Genomic DNA, 14,777 nt, shown 5'->3' with positions numbered 1-14,777 from the left:
CTGGTCGATCTAGTCAAAATGTCAAACTAGTAACGAGTGTGGAAACAGCTTTTCTGTCAAACAAGACCTGCAGGCTGCAACTGATTGCTTATGCCCTTCCTTCAAGGTGACCTAGACCAAAAGACACTGGGACAATATTGAAAGGGAGAAAAACTATTGGCGGCCCGTCAGTGGAGAAGGAATGCTTCATCGGAATTTGCATTCTGATAAGCTAGACAATTCCTTTGCTAAGCTGATTTTTTTTTGGGGGGGGGAGAGAACTAGAGCTAATTTTAATAACCTGTGGGTGTTGTATTTGAGCTATTGGCATGCTGTTTAATTTAGTGGATTGGAGAACTCCTAGAAATGTTTAACATTGAAAAATTTACAAATATTTTGCAAACAATGGTATTTGGTGCCCGCACATCTGTGGCTCATTTAAACAGTGTCACTGTATCAGCACCCATATCATTGATCAGGATTCCTCCTGAAGGACCTGACAAGATGTTTTGGCCTTGCTTTCCCGCTCTAGGAACTCCAGCCATCATAGTGGCAATCACACTCAGTGTGAGAAAAAACCCATACGGAACTCTGAGCCCAGCGACTCCTTTGTAAGTACTGGTATCTCTGCTTCTCAACTGGTGGGGCCCTGGCCCAGCAGTATACAATGGGGTATTCCTGGTCTGGGGTTTAGTCTTGGTGCTGGCTGCAGTATTGGCCTGAGCCTTTCTCTGTAAACATAGTCATGGCCACATTTATGTAATGAGTAGGTGCCTGAACTCTTTCAGAGTTTTTGACAAATTGCCTTACCTCTCACTTCCATTTGTGCCACTGGAAAATTGGAATAAGAGTTAAAAGGACAGTGTGTATGTAAAGTGCTCAGCATGGTGCATGTTCCACAGTAAGTGCTGTGTAGTTAGCTCCTGTTGTGATGTTCAATCCCATAGACCGTTATAAGGTTAGTGGCTTCTAGATGGAAGTCCAGAGATGAGTCAGGAGATATTTTCCAATTTCCAACAATAGAGCTTTTCCCTGAAGAAGAGCACAACCCTTCTTTGTCAACTGGATCAGCTTTGTCGTCTTGTTTTCTTTTTCACTTGATATGTGGGCTCATATTTTTAGTTTTCTCAACCACAGCCATAAGAGAGTATACACTCCCTCCATTCCACCTCTCTAGAACCTTCATTAATTGGCTTGTAAATAGTTACTCTGTGATCCTTTTACTATATACTCTCATTTTATATCTTCTAAATGTTTTCTGCATGTTATCATCACTGTCCCTGTGTTTTGTTACCTTCAACTTTTTGTCCACTGTAGATTTCTTCTCTGACTGAGCTGGAATCAAATAAAGAGGGCTTGCTCCCTTTCATATTCAGATGACAGCTTTCAGAGGATCAAAATTATATTGCCCTTTGCAGCTGATGCTTTCTAATTAAAATCCTCATTATCCATTCTTTCTCTCCCCTTTTTCTACTCTTCCTTCTTATCACCCCCTCTATCCCTGCTCCATGCCTGTTTTTGACTGTAATGGTCCCCAGTGACTACCTAATGACAATTCTTCAAATATCAAGGTAAACACATAACCAGAGCATCAACTCCACTCTTCCCTCCAAAAAGCCTTTTCATATGTGAATTGGTCAGTAAGAGGTAGAGTTCCCTAAATGCTATTTAAACATTAGATTTTGGATATATAATTCATATACACAGTACAAAATGCAAATGTACAGAAGGGTAGAAGAGGAGAGTAAGCCATACCCCTAATCCCAGCTACTCAGTTATCCCATTGGAAGTAACTTACTACCACTTTGTTACTAGCAACTTAATTTGTATAGATATTTTCTTGGATTTTATTTGGTTGTTTTTATTTTATTTTTTGAAAATGACTTATTTGGAGGTAGAGTTACAGAAAGAAGAAGAAGAAGAGAGAGAGAACACAATAGAAAGAGAGATTTTCTGTCCACTAGTTCACTGCCCAGATGGCAGTAATGACTAGAATTGGGCCAAGTTGGAGATTGAAGCCAGGAGCTTCACCCAGGTCTCCCATGTGGGTACAGCCATCCAGGTACTTGGGCCATCTTTATTTCTTTTTTTCCCATCTTCTATTTCTTTCTTGGGCACATTAGCAGGTCTGGAAGCGAAACAGTCAGGATTTGAACCAGCACCCATATGGGATGTCTACATGGCAGGTGTGCCATGATACAAGTTCCATGTTTTATTTTATTTTTAGTTGACACTAATAATTTAAATGTTTATTAGGAAAAGTGTGATATTTTGATAACATGTTTAAATTATATAACAATGAAGTTAAGACATTCAGCATGTCCATTGTCTCAAAGAAGCATTTCTTTGTGGTGAGAGCATTTAAAGAAATTTCTTCCAACTATTTTGAAGTATATAATATAATATTGTTGAATGTATTCAACCTACTCTTCAGTCCGACATGAAAACTTATTTCTCCTTTTTCCCCAGTGTTCATCCCACTTTCTACTTCCCTTTGTCACCTCTACAATGCCCCCCGCCAAACTCCTGGTAACCACCATTCTGCTCTCTATTGCTATGACATTAAGTTTTGAAAAATTCATTTATGAATGATCTCCAGCATACTTTATTACCTAAGTGATAATTGTACACCATTTGGCACCTTGATATTTTCACTTAACAATATATGTTGCAGGTGATTGTCAATCCAAACATGTATTTTATTAATTTTCTATATAATCTCTTTCAAAGCTAACCTTAGAACCCTACATATTAGACCATAATAGGGAAATTAAATTGCTTTCTTCATACCCTCACAACACACACACACACACACACACACACACACACACACACACACATTCACAAATACATGGAAGTATCCACAGTAATATGAATAATATGTCCAAATCAGACTTTCCTGATTTTGTAAAAGAGGTCTCAGTTAAATTGACACACAGCGAAATAAGTCAAGCTCGTCTGTTTTTGAAAATCAGAAGCAGTTCCTCTAGTGATTAGAAATGGTTTTAAATAAGGCATCTGTCCATTTGAGCCCTTGTGTATTTCTTCTTTAATAGAAACTATGAAGTCATTTGTAGTCCAAGTGCAACACAAGTAGAGCTGTCCCCTTTCTGTTGCATTTTCATTAACTCTGATAATTTCATCATTGTTTGAGCTAGCATTCAAAAAAGATACTCAAAAAAAGTACGTTCTTTTACTGTGATATTTATCATGCAAAGTAGAATTCATCCTGCAAATAAAAGCTCAGGTGTAAGGTTGGAAGGAGGAGAGCCACGTTGTGGGAAAACACATAATTTGTTTTTCTACTGTTAAGGAAGAGAAAAATCTCCTGGAGGAATTGGACTAAGAGCTCCCATATACGTGGGACAGAATCATACTCTAGGATTTCTGATGCGGCATTGGAAAGATCTGTGAATTGGGGCACAGGAAACTGGGAGTCGAGTGGCAGGATCGTCTCCACTGGGTGTCAGTGAACTCTTGTCAAATCAGTTCACTTACCTAGGTCTAGGTCTGTACTTACATGGAATGAAACTGACTCGCGGATCCTCAGTCTACAAAACAGAAATTTATGCTTTGATGTCTCCTTCCTTCTCTCATCTCATCTTTGTTTCTTGCAGTTGTTGGATTAAAGATGATTCCATCTTTTATGTCTCCGTGGTGGGTTATTTTTGCCTTATATTTCTCGCGAATTTCTTCATGTTCTGCACTGTTCTGGCTCAGCTGAATTCTATGAAACTCCAGAGTCGGAAGACTCGGCGGAAGATGACCCTGCGTGACTTCAAAGGCACAACAAGCCTGACGTTCTTACTTGGCCTCACTTGGGGCTTTGCCTTTTTTGCCTGGGGACCTGTGAGGATCTTTTTCTTGTACCTTTTTGCCACTTTTAACACGTTTCAAGGTCAGTGCTCCTTCTGAGTCCTTTCTGTGCTACCTAGATCTGCACCAAGCAGCTCGCTGCTGCTTGGGAAACTTCTCTCATTTGTTGGAGGTTCTAAGGAGAACAGAATACCCCAGGAAGCCTCTGCTCTAGGAGAGTTGCCAGGCAGCCTCTAGAGACATGAGCTAAATGTTAGCTTCATTCAGTGAACGTACAGCTCACTTTCTCTCCCAGGGAGATGGGAAGATGCCAAGATACTAACCTAACTCTAACTAGTCTGCAATGTCTATATCAAACATCAATCAACAGTAGTTCTTGTAGTAGCCACTGCACTAACACATTGTAATTATGAATGTACATATTCACACTCATGTTGACATTTTGAAGTAGACAATCTAGTTGAACATAGTAATTACTGAATAGTAAGAACACTGTGTTTTGAGCTCATAGGTTGACTGCATCAGATATTCTGATGTTTGGGGGGAAAACCATAGCAGGAAATTGTACAATCATACAAAAATGATGATTAAGAGCTGTGGGCCAGGGCAACAAGTCAAGGTGCTAGTCTTGGTTTTTGCCACAAACTGACCACAAATCACCAAACTGGTTAAATGAGATGATTATAAGCTAAGAGTCCTGCAGTTCTTTAGTCTAATTCTTATATTCTGGTAAGAGCAAAGAATGATCAAATAAGTAGCAAAATGATAGACAAAAGATAGCATGAGAAAATCTAGTAAAATCTGAGCATTAGTTGATATTTTTTTCCAAATTAATTTTTACAAGTTAAAAAATCTTGAGGGGGATGTGCATGATTGTTTTCACGGGAATGTCAAACTTTAACCCTCAATGTTGGTTCAGTCAGTTTGGGCTAATCAAACTGGGGTTTCAGTGAGTCTTCCTTTTATTGCCCTCCATTGAAAAAATTTCATTCAAAACATTTCCTTTTCCAAAGTGCACTACACTGGAAGTTCCATAGGATTTTCCATCAGCAAAGGAATTTTATGGTCAAAGAGGCATTGGGAAATGTGGCAAAGTACTTTCCTTTATTGTTAGAATAACACAATACACATTAGCATGGTAGAGATTCTGAGAAATGTTAAAAACAATTGTTAAACTGTTGACATATGCCTTATTAGAGATATAAACCAGTTTAGACTATCCTGAAATCTGCCAAGTTCAGCAAAATTATGCTTCAACACTATTAACTGCTAAATACTAAAATGAGGATAGACACAAGACAGCTGAATAGTACCCTATAGCCATTTTAAGGTGTATAGAAACTGGCTGCATATAAACTAAAATTGAAATGTCAATGAAGTAGTCAAAGGATGTGGTTAAGAACTTGAATTTTTTAGCATATTGGTTATTCGATACCATGTCAACTAATTCCATAATGTTGTAAATTGTTGTTGATGTTATGTTGGGGCTTTTAATTGATTGGGATGATACTCTGCCAGCTCTGCCTTCAGACCAGAGATGGTCTCCCCAAGAAAATGTTGAATTTATCTGGACAATAAGATGCTGGACTCTATGCTTGGTATACTCTTGCAATGAAAGAATCTCAACTGAATTTGAACTGTAATACTGCAACAAGGTGGAGGAATCTACCATGGGGGAAGGGCATGGGAAGGTGTTGGGGAAATCCCAGAGCCTATGAAACTGTGTCACATAATGCAATGCAAGTAATAAAAAAAAAGTTATTCTAATTTCACAACCATTTGTTGTAATGGTTGTTAACCCCTTAGAAGCCCTGGGTAAGCTGATTTGACAAGATTTTACCCACTATGTGTAATAACTCATGAAACCATCTCATTCCAACATAACAAAAGTAAATTTCCTTAAAGATTCTGTGCCATCAAATTTTGCTTTTTATACAGTAATTATCCTTATCCACAGTTTTATCTTCCACAGTGCTAGCTACCTCACTCTGAAAAAATTAAGTGGAAAAGTCCAGAAATTCACAAGTTTTAAATAACCTGTATTACACCACAGTGCTACAATTGTTCTGTTTTGTTGTTTAGTGATGCTAATCTCTTCAAGGGGATAATTTACAATAAGGTGTTTTGTGGGTATACATGTATAAGGACAAATAGTATGCATAGGTTTTGATACTATCTGTGGTTTCAGAGGTCCACTGAGGGTTTTGGAACATATTCTCCTTGTCTAAGGGGGACTACTATACAACCAAATGCTGACTGAGATGTGAAAAGGCACAAAAGGCACTGTTGTTATTCCACATGCCACTTTCATTGCTTCTAGGTGTTAGGAGTAGACATTTGAGGAGCTTTTCACTCCACTCACAGTTGGTTTTCTTTGAGGATTTTAGCCCTTGATTTCATGCTAGGTTGCTCACTGAAGGAAGCCCTGATGATGATTCTACACTTTTTCTCCAGACAGAATTCCCAGACCCAGACTTAGGTATTCTAACTCAATACTCTAGCACAACGCTTAAACCTCATGGACCAGCCACCCTTGGCAGAGAATTCCACACAAGTGGGTTAAGAACAGAAGACTATGCAGACCATTTTCTCAGTGCTGACTCCAGGCTACTCTTTGGATCATTACACCTGCAGATAAATGTATTCACCCCATGAAGAGAAGGATTAAAGGAAAGCTGACAACAAAACAAGAAAGCAATATCTATCTATCTATCTATCTATCTATCTATCTATCTATCTATCATCTATCTATCTATCATTTAATTATTTCAGAGAGGGAGAGAAGAGGATAGCAATAAATGGAGAGAGTGAGAGCAAGAGTGAGCCAGAGAGAGAGAGAGACTTTCATCTCTCACACCTCAAATGGCTACATCAGCAAGAGCTAGGACAAGCTGAAACCAAGAACCTGGAACTCTACCTGGGTCTCCCATATGGGTGTAGGAGCCAAAGTACTTGCACTACCTGTGATTGCTTTCCCAGCTGCATTAGCAGGGAGCTAGATTGGAATTAGGATAGTCTGAACTTGAACTAGCATATATATGAGATGCCAGAGTTAGAAGAGATAGATCTTTTTAAAAAATAATTATATTATTCCATAATACAGTTCCATATACCCCTGGAGTTCCCCTCCCCTCCCAAATCCCCTTCGCCCACTGACTTTCCCTACATTATTGCAATAATATAGTCATTTGAAAACAGCCCTAAGTCCTTCATTCTGCTATTTAAGTGTATCCTAACATTGTAGGCATGGACAATGACAGAAGTCCAGTATCTTATTGTCAAGATACATCCAACAGTTTCATTGGGAGTTCATATTTATTTTGCAAATAGAGACTCATACTGCAGTGTATCTTCACATTGGATATGACAGTCTCTATGACACAGTTACTATACATTCCCTTAAATGAAAAGCCATAAAACAAAATCAACAACAGAGAAAAATAAAAAATGTACAATACTATGAAGTTAAATAATAACATGCTACTTAATGACCAGTGTGTCGCTGGAGAAATTAAAAAAAAAAATCAAAGACCTTCCTGAAGCAAGTAATGTTATTGTGTAACCTAGAAGTCAGTGAGGAAATTAATAAGGAAAACAAAAACCTATTTTGAATGAATGAAAAGAAAAAACAAAAAAGAAAAAAACCTCTGAGATGTAGCAAAAACAGTATTGAACTTGCTATGCCACAACACCAACTCCTAATTATATATTTTTGTAGAATGATTTGTTTGTTGTAATTTTGAGAGAGAGAGAGAGAGAGAGAGAGAGATTTCCTCCGAGTTAATTCACTCCCCAAATAATTGAAACAGCTGGACCTGGATCAGGATGAAGTCAGAAGCTCTGGACTCAATCTAGATATTGATAAGGGTTGCAGGAACCCAAGTACATGAGCTTCTGCCTTCCAGGATGTGCATTTTGAGGGCTCTGGAATGAAAAGCAGAGCTGGGACTTGAAAACCAGGCACTGTGACATGGGTTGCAGGCCATCTAAACAGTTCTTAACTGTGGCACCAACCTTTAACTCCTGAGTATTTTTTTTAATTTTTATTGGTTATGAGTATTTCTTGAAGGTTAAAACCAATCAGATCCAAGTTGTATCTGTTTCTAAAGATATGCTTCATACCAACCAAGATCCAAGTCTGACTAGTTCTGCCTATAAGACAGAATGTGCCTACCTGTAGCAAGGTGGTTTTCAGAGTGTTGTTTCAAACTCAGCTTACACACACACACACACACACACACACACACACACACACACACACACACAACTTCAAAACTGGAATTTAGTAAAACAAATGAATGAAGCAGTCATTCCAGTGATAACCTTGCAATTCCAGCTAAACGGGGTTGACTTGTTGTCAAGGGAGAAAATCATAGTGCTTGGAATGAGCCTTTTTTTGTGAAGGAGGAGTGCACAAATAAAGACGCAGGTGGCAAAACCTCCCCTCTCCCAACATGCCTGTGGTCTAGTGAGTAAGCAAATCAATGTGTTATTAGGAAGAAAAAAGAAGGCTATAAGGCAGAGAGGGAGAACTGGCAACCAGTTCATTGGAACTGACACAATAACCTTTAAGTTGGAGAACTAATCAAACCGCATACAGGAAATTAGAGCAGTAATAGGTGCTTGATGTCACTGTGACCCCTTGTTCAGACTGAAGATGAAGGGATTTTACCTGCTCTGAGACTGGAGTCTGCTCTCATGTGGATGTTACACCATCTTCTAGGTGGTTGCTACTCAGAATAACAGTGAATGTTTCTGAATTCATTGCCCCTTGGTTGTTTAGTTGCCAATAGAACGGAAGTCTTTAAAAGAGTTAGTGAGACATGCCATTCTGTTTAGCCTACAGATTTCTGCCTCCCACCTGGAATCATAGTTTCAAAGCTGGGGCCAGGGAACCAAAATTTTCTCATTGCAGCTCCCCTGAAACTTTCAAGGGACAGAGCTCACTATTGCATAAAGAAGAGCAGTTAATTTATTATCAACTCTGACTCTTACACCTGTTTTCCTCAACTGAATGTAGCATAGCACAATGGTTAAGACCTTGGATTATGCAGTCAGACTGCCAGTCCAATTTTAACTCTGTGATTTGGATCAAGTCATTGCTTAATAAACACTAGCTGTGTTTTTACATGGATGCTCAGTAGAATCCCCGCCCCCTGCTCCTGGTTCTAAACTTGTATCCACATGTAAAAGACCTAATTTGTCCTTTTTCTTGATGATTGTTTCAGATATCTGACTGTTGCTACCACTTTTTTTTCACTCTGTGTTTCTCATGTCAAAATTGTTTCTTAACCAGAAATGGCATCCTAGTTCTGTCATTTTCCCTCAAGTTCATCACTTTGATGTATTTTTGACTACTTTGTTGTCATCATCTCTTCAAATAAAATCTCTCAAAATAAGCATTGAACATGATACTGGTGGGAGGTATGGTCAAACACTCTGGGAAGACACAGCCATCTACCTTAAGATGTTTTCCTTCCAACAAGACCCTAATCAAACTTAGATTTAGAAGCATTTTCTACTGGCATAGGCTCAGTTTACAATGGATTAAGACCACTTCACTGCTTTTGTTACCTTCAAGACAGATAGCCAATGTGGAGACCAGACCAACACTGTATAGAGAAGAAAGTTTCGCAACATGCACTTAAGGCAAAACAAATACTTTGAGGACCATGCAGGTATTGTTAAGGTTGCAGAAGCATCTGAGAGCTTATGGATTGAGTGCTTGGAGTTCAAATCAACAAACATCTATTGTGCTCCCACATGTTGCACTGGAAACAAAAGAAAAGTGATGCAACAATGAAAAGGAAGCACACCTCAGCCTTCCCAAGACTTAACAGGGATTCCTTTTGCCAATTTCACACTCAAGTTTAGGAAACCCAATTGCAACTTGGAGAATTGGTAATTAGGACAATCTTAAATGTGATTTTTCATATCTCAAGGAGATACAGTAGCGGAGAGTGCTGATAGACACTTTGAGAATATCCCTCCCCAAAGAGGTGTGTTTATCTTCTCAAAATTGCACTGATGAAATACATAAAATCTCTTCTTTTTAAGTTTCATGTATATATATATATATATATATATGAAAAAAATATTTTCCCCTCCCTCTTACAGGATAGCATTAAGGCTAGCAATGGAAATTAAGGGCAACAAACACATACTTTCTACACAATGTAATTTTTTTCAGAGTGCATGTCTTCATTGTTCTGTTGTGTAATAATATCCTCAGCTTAAAACAACAAACATTTATTATCTTACACACTGCTAGAGGGTTAGGAATGCAGGAGTAGCTTAGCTGTGTTTTTCTCATTCCAGGACACTCATGAAGTTGAAATCATGCAGGGCCGCCACAATCTACAGGTTAGACTCACTCTGGGCAATCTGCTTCAAGGAAGGCTCATTCACATGGCTATGGTCTGGGAACCTTAGTTCTTCACCACACAGGCTCCTTCACAGAGGTGCTAGAATGTTCTCAAGAGAAAATACTTGGATTCCTTTATAGTAAGTGAAAAGTGATGAGAGAGAGAGAATCTTTTTCTACCCTAATATCAGAAGTGACATTCCATCCTTCCTCCATGCTTTATTGGTATAATGCAGAAGGAAATCATAGGACAAGAATGCTCATTGATAGGACAAGAATGCTCATTGATAGCCATCTCAGAGACTGGATACCAGATTGAATAGCTGACCTTATCTCTCATACACTACAGTGAGTAGAAAACAGCCTAGAGAGAAGAAAGTGAAGGCAGGCCTAGACTTTATGCCATCACCATATTTGTGATGGGGGCTAGAAAAATGACATCAGAAAACCAGTAATGGCAACAGGGTTATGAAAAGGACTGATTTTTTCCTCCTTGCCCAGGTTTCCTCATTTTTATATTTTACTGTATAATGAAAGAGAGTGTACGAGAGCAGTGGCAGATGCACCTCTGCAATGGGAGATGGCGACTGGATAACTTTTTTGGTAAGATTTTGAATTTGATGTGGTTAACAAAATCTATCGGATGAACTTGCCTCTTCATTGAGTTCATATAGTTTCAACATAGAAATGAAGACTATTTTCTGTTATGAAAATCCTTTGCGCTTTTGAGCTGAGATGAATGAAGTAAAGAATTTGATTCTGTCTGTATTTAAACCTAAGGAAGCTTTATTGCAACACAAATTCCTTGGTTTGCTGTGCTTGCTGTCACTTTGCCTTTGATTTGATTAAAAGAATACTGGTTGTCTGCTGTGGTCAAGGTACTGGGTTGCAGGGATTTCCGTCCAATGGGCTACATTGGGTTACGTAGACAAGGAAGCAAGCAGTTACAGTGGATATGACCAAAAAAAAAAAAAAACCAAACAAACAACAACAACAACAACAACAACAAACTTGTTGACATACCTGTAGCTGCCTGGCCAGTTGGCTACCTGGGGGACTGAAGGCTTTTCTGTAGTGGATTTTGATGTTGCTTGCTGATAGTGGTGTTTCCCTTGAGAATGTCCCCCATGTAGGCAAGCTGATGAGGCAACCTCTCTCAGTCTTAGCACACAGCGCAGTCCACTTCCTTTAGAATAGGTAGTGCTTGAACGCTTATATTCTATAAGCAACACAGTTTTTTTCCTGGGCATGTCAGTGACTTGCTGGTCCTTGGTCTGTAGGTAAGGCAGGCAACCTCGGCAGATGTACTGGCCTCTCATATATTTATAATATCGAATTCTTTCTCTCAGTTTCATAGAAAAGCTAGCTTTGAAAGAACACTGTGTGTGTTGAGTGTGATGCTTAGCAGGATTATTGAGGTATAGTTTGTATACTAAGAAGTTCAGGCATAGAACTTTTAAGTATAAAATTGATGAGTTGCATATTTTCTTTAAAAAAAAATTATATGTCATTTCAGATGGCAGCAACAGGCTTGGGATAAATATTAAGTATAAGCAGAAGAGAGTGAAGAAAATCTTGAAGCAGAGATTAATGACACCATCCGCCAACTCAACTGCAAGTAGTTCTACTTTCAAATCTTTGGACTCTGCACAAGGCACTCTTTCAGAAATATGTTTCCCAAATGGTGAGAAAAAGATAACTGTGTTGTTTACACCTATATGAGAAGATAATGAATTGATATGGGATCCTGCACTGCGTCTTGGATAATATTTTCTCTTTAAAGCTAAATGCATGGGTGTTAGTATACACCTGAGTTCGCTCTTAACCAAGAATGTACAAAGAAGTACCTACATAATTTAATATTACAAATTTATGGGTGATTGAGAGGAGAGAAAAGATTCGTTGTTGAAACACAGGCTACTGCAAAAATGAAGAGAAGGGAAGAGAGGAGAAGGGCTGGAAAGGAGGGAGACAGGCATTGCTATGTTCTTAACATCATGAGCCTCTCCAAAAGACATGAGGTCTGTTCTTTTTGTATGAACAAAAAATAAAATAAAAACTAAAATCCGTGAGTACTTAAAAGCAATTATCAGAGATTGCTGAAACCAAAAGAAAAATTGGACATTGTCTAAGCCAAACTTGTCATTTTTATAAGAAAGGAATCTTAATCATGTAAGAGGATAATACCTTGGGAACGGCTCTCCAGCCCATCAGCAGCAGAGCTGCAGCCTTTGTTCAGGATTTCTGGCTCTCAAGGCTAGGTCACCTACTGAGATTGCTCTGAGCAACTTCCATGGAAAATTATATTTATAGGTAGAGAAAGATATGGGGATGTTAGTAGACTGATGAGAAAGTGTAGGGGAAAGGTTATTCCATAGGCTCAAAGTAAGGACAACTTCAGAACAAATTGATGCTGTGGTGACTCTGTTCTTTACTTCAAGTTGAATTATGTGCACTGTGTGTGTGTGTGTGTTTGCAGGCTCTAGCCAACATATACATATCTTTAGGTGCTTGTGATGAAGGCGCTAGGAACCATGACATAGAAATCATGGGTTCTAGGAACTGTGCCAGGGCTCAAAAGGCTAATCCTCCACCTATGAGCACCTCTGGGCACTGGTTTGTGGACCCGCTGCTCCATTCTCATTCAGCTCCCCACTTTTTCCTTTAAAAGGAAAAAAGAAGAGGGGTCTGGTGCAATGGCCTAGTGGCTAAGTCCTTGCCTCACACATGCCTAGCATCCCACGTGGGTGCTGGTTTGTGTCCTGGCTATTCCGCTTCCCATTTATCTCCCTGCTTGAAGACTGGGAAAGCAATAGAGGATGGCTCAAAGCCTTGAACCCTGCACCTGTGAGGGAGACCCAGAGGGAAGCTCTTGGTTCCTGGCTTCGGATCTGCTCATCTTCAGCCCTTGCAGCCACTTGGGAACAGTAGACAGAAGATCTTTCTGTCTCTCCTCTCAGTAAATCTGCCTTTGAAGCTAAATACATAAATAAATAAATAAATAAATAAATAAATAAATAAATAAATATTTTTTAGAAAAAGAAAAAAATAAGAAATCATGGGTGGTTATGGTAGTCCCTTAGCATACAATGGCTAAGGCTGAGTGGGAAATATTTTTACAAAAGGGTCTATTGTATGAATTCCCCCTACTGTCCCTAGGGAAAAATACAAAATGGCAGGACCAGGATTTTAATTATCTTGTACCAAGCAACAGCTTTGAGAGTCAGTGAACTTAGAACATGTGCTAACATTTTTAGATACTTCTATTGTGTACAGTGTTAATCTATGTAGTCAACTAGTCTCAACGGATGCCCCAGCTGAAAATGCTCTTTTTCTTTAATGCAGGTGACTTTGGTGAAGATCACTATGGATGTGAAGCTGCGCCTAGTTGTGTGAAAAGAATATTACCTGAGGACCTCGATGTGAATTCTAGTCACAAAGAAAGATGTTTTTCAATAAATCCTGGAATGGATATCTGCTTCCCCCAACCATAAACTTGGGGAAAGCATTGAAATGCTGAAGCAATTTTCTCTAACCTCATAAGTGAAATATTATTTTAGAAGGGGCAAAATGGGATGGCATTTAGTAACTGTAAGAATTAATCTACTCGTTGTGGTTATGTCCCTTATTTTGGATAGATGGGAGCTTATAATTATCATATATAAAGAAACTTCAAAAACTTTGTGGAAAATATACTTAAAATATGTTTTGGGTTTGGTGTTATGAATCAGCAGGTTAAGTTGCTGCTTGTGTCACCAGCATTTTGTATTTGAAGTGCCAATTCCAGACTTTAATGTTCCATATCCAACCTTGCTGCCAGCTAATGCACTTGTGGAGGCAGAGGATGGTCCAAGTCATCAGGCTCCTGCCGCTTGTGCGGAAGGCCCATATACAGATTCTGGCTCCTGTTTTCAGCATGGCCTGGTCCTGGCATCGTGAGCATTTGACAAATGATCGCTCAGGGAACAGCAAACAGTGTCCTTAGGAATACACCAGGAGAGAACAGCCTGAATGAAAAGGGCGGATCAGGGCTGAGCTGAACCGTAGGAAGAGGGAGGCCAGAGGACTCCACCAGAGGCAATAGGGTGATCCGTTGCTCGCTTGAATGATGCCAGTTTTGCTTTCAAGGGTTAAGCATGAAGGGACACCTTAAATCCTTCCCAAATACTTCCACTGAGATTTCCCAGCCAGGCATGTTGCTTAAATTGGCATCTGGAAGGATTTACAAGCAAATGGTTTTAATGGTTTCACCAATCCTTCTCCTTCAAGGGCAAGAACTACATAAGTGGGAATAAGGAAGGAAGGGAGACTTACTTTTCTATCCTATATCTTTTTGTATTTTTGGATCTTGTACTGAATACTATACAAATATATTATTTCATTAAGCAGTAAATAAATGAAAACATAATCAGAAAATTTCAGTGAGAAAGAAAAACTCGAGTTTCAATTACACACATTGTTTTCCACTGTGCAGTGGACTGTGGAGAGAGCAGAAATAAGTTCAAATCCCAGATATGTCATTTCTTTAATGGAGAAGTCATAACTATTTATACATCACAGTGAGGTTTTAATAAAATGAGGCCTAAATATTTTCTAACACAGCGAAACACAATACACT

At 39.0% G+C, this 14,777-nt stretch overlaps 1 protein-coding gene across 1 annotated transcript in view; it reads left to right on the top strand.

Annotated features, from left to right (window-relative positions):
• ADGRG4 (adhesion G protein-coupled receptor G4) overlaps positions 1-13,653 on the top strand; it is a 91,783-nt gene extending 78,130 nt beyond the window's left edge. Inside the window, 5 exon segments of the mRNA XM_041000053.1 lie at positions 512-590; positions 3,597-3,877; positions 10,661-10,762; positions 11,676-11,843; positions 13,505-13,653. Coding sequence (XP_040855987.1) covers positions 512-590; positions 3,597-3,877; positions 10,661-10,762; positions 11,676-11,843; positions 13,505-13,653 — 779 coding nt within the window.
• Positions 13,654-14,777: the final 1,124 nt, after the last annotated feature.

This window comes from Ochotona curzoniae, unplaced genomic scaffold (assembly GCF_017591425.1).
Source record: "Ochotona curzoniae isolate NIBS_2020 unplaced genomic scaffold, NIBS_Ocur_1.0 scaffold_1852, whole genome shotgun sequence".
NCBI lineage: Eukaryota > Metazoa > Chordata > Mammalia > Lagomorpha > Ochotonidae > Ochotona > Ochotona curzoniae.
This window is presented reverse-complemented; position numbering and strand designations above follow the sequence as displayed.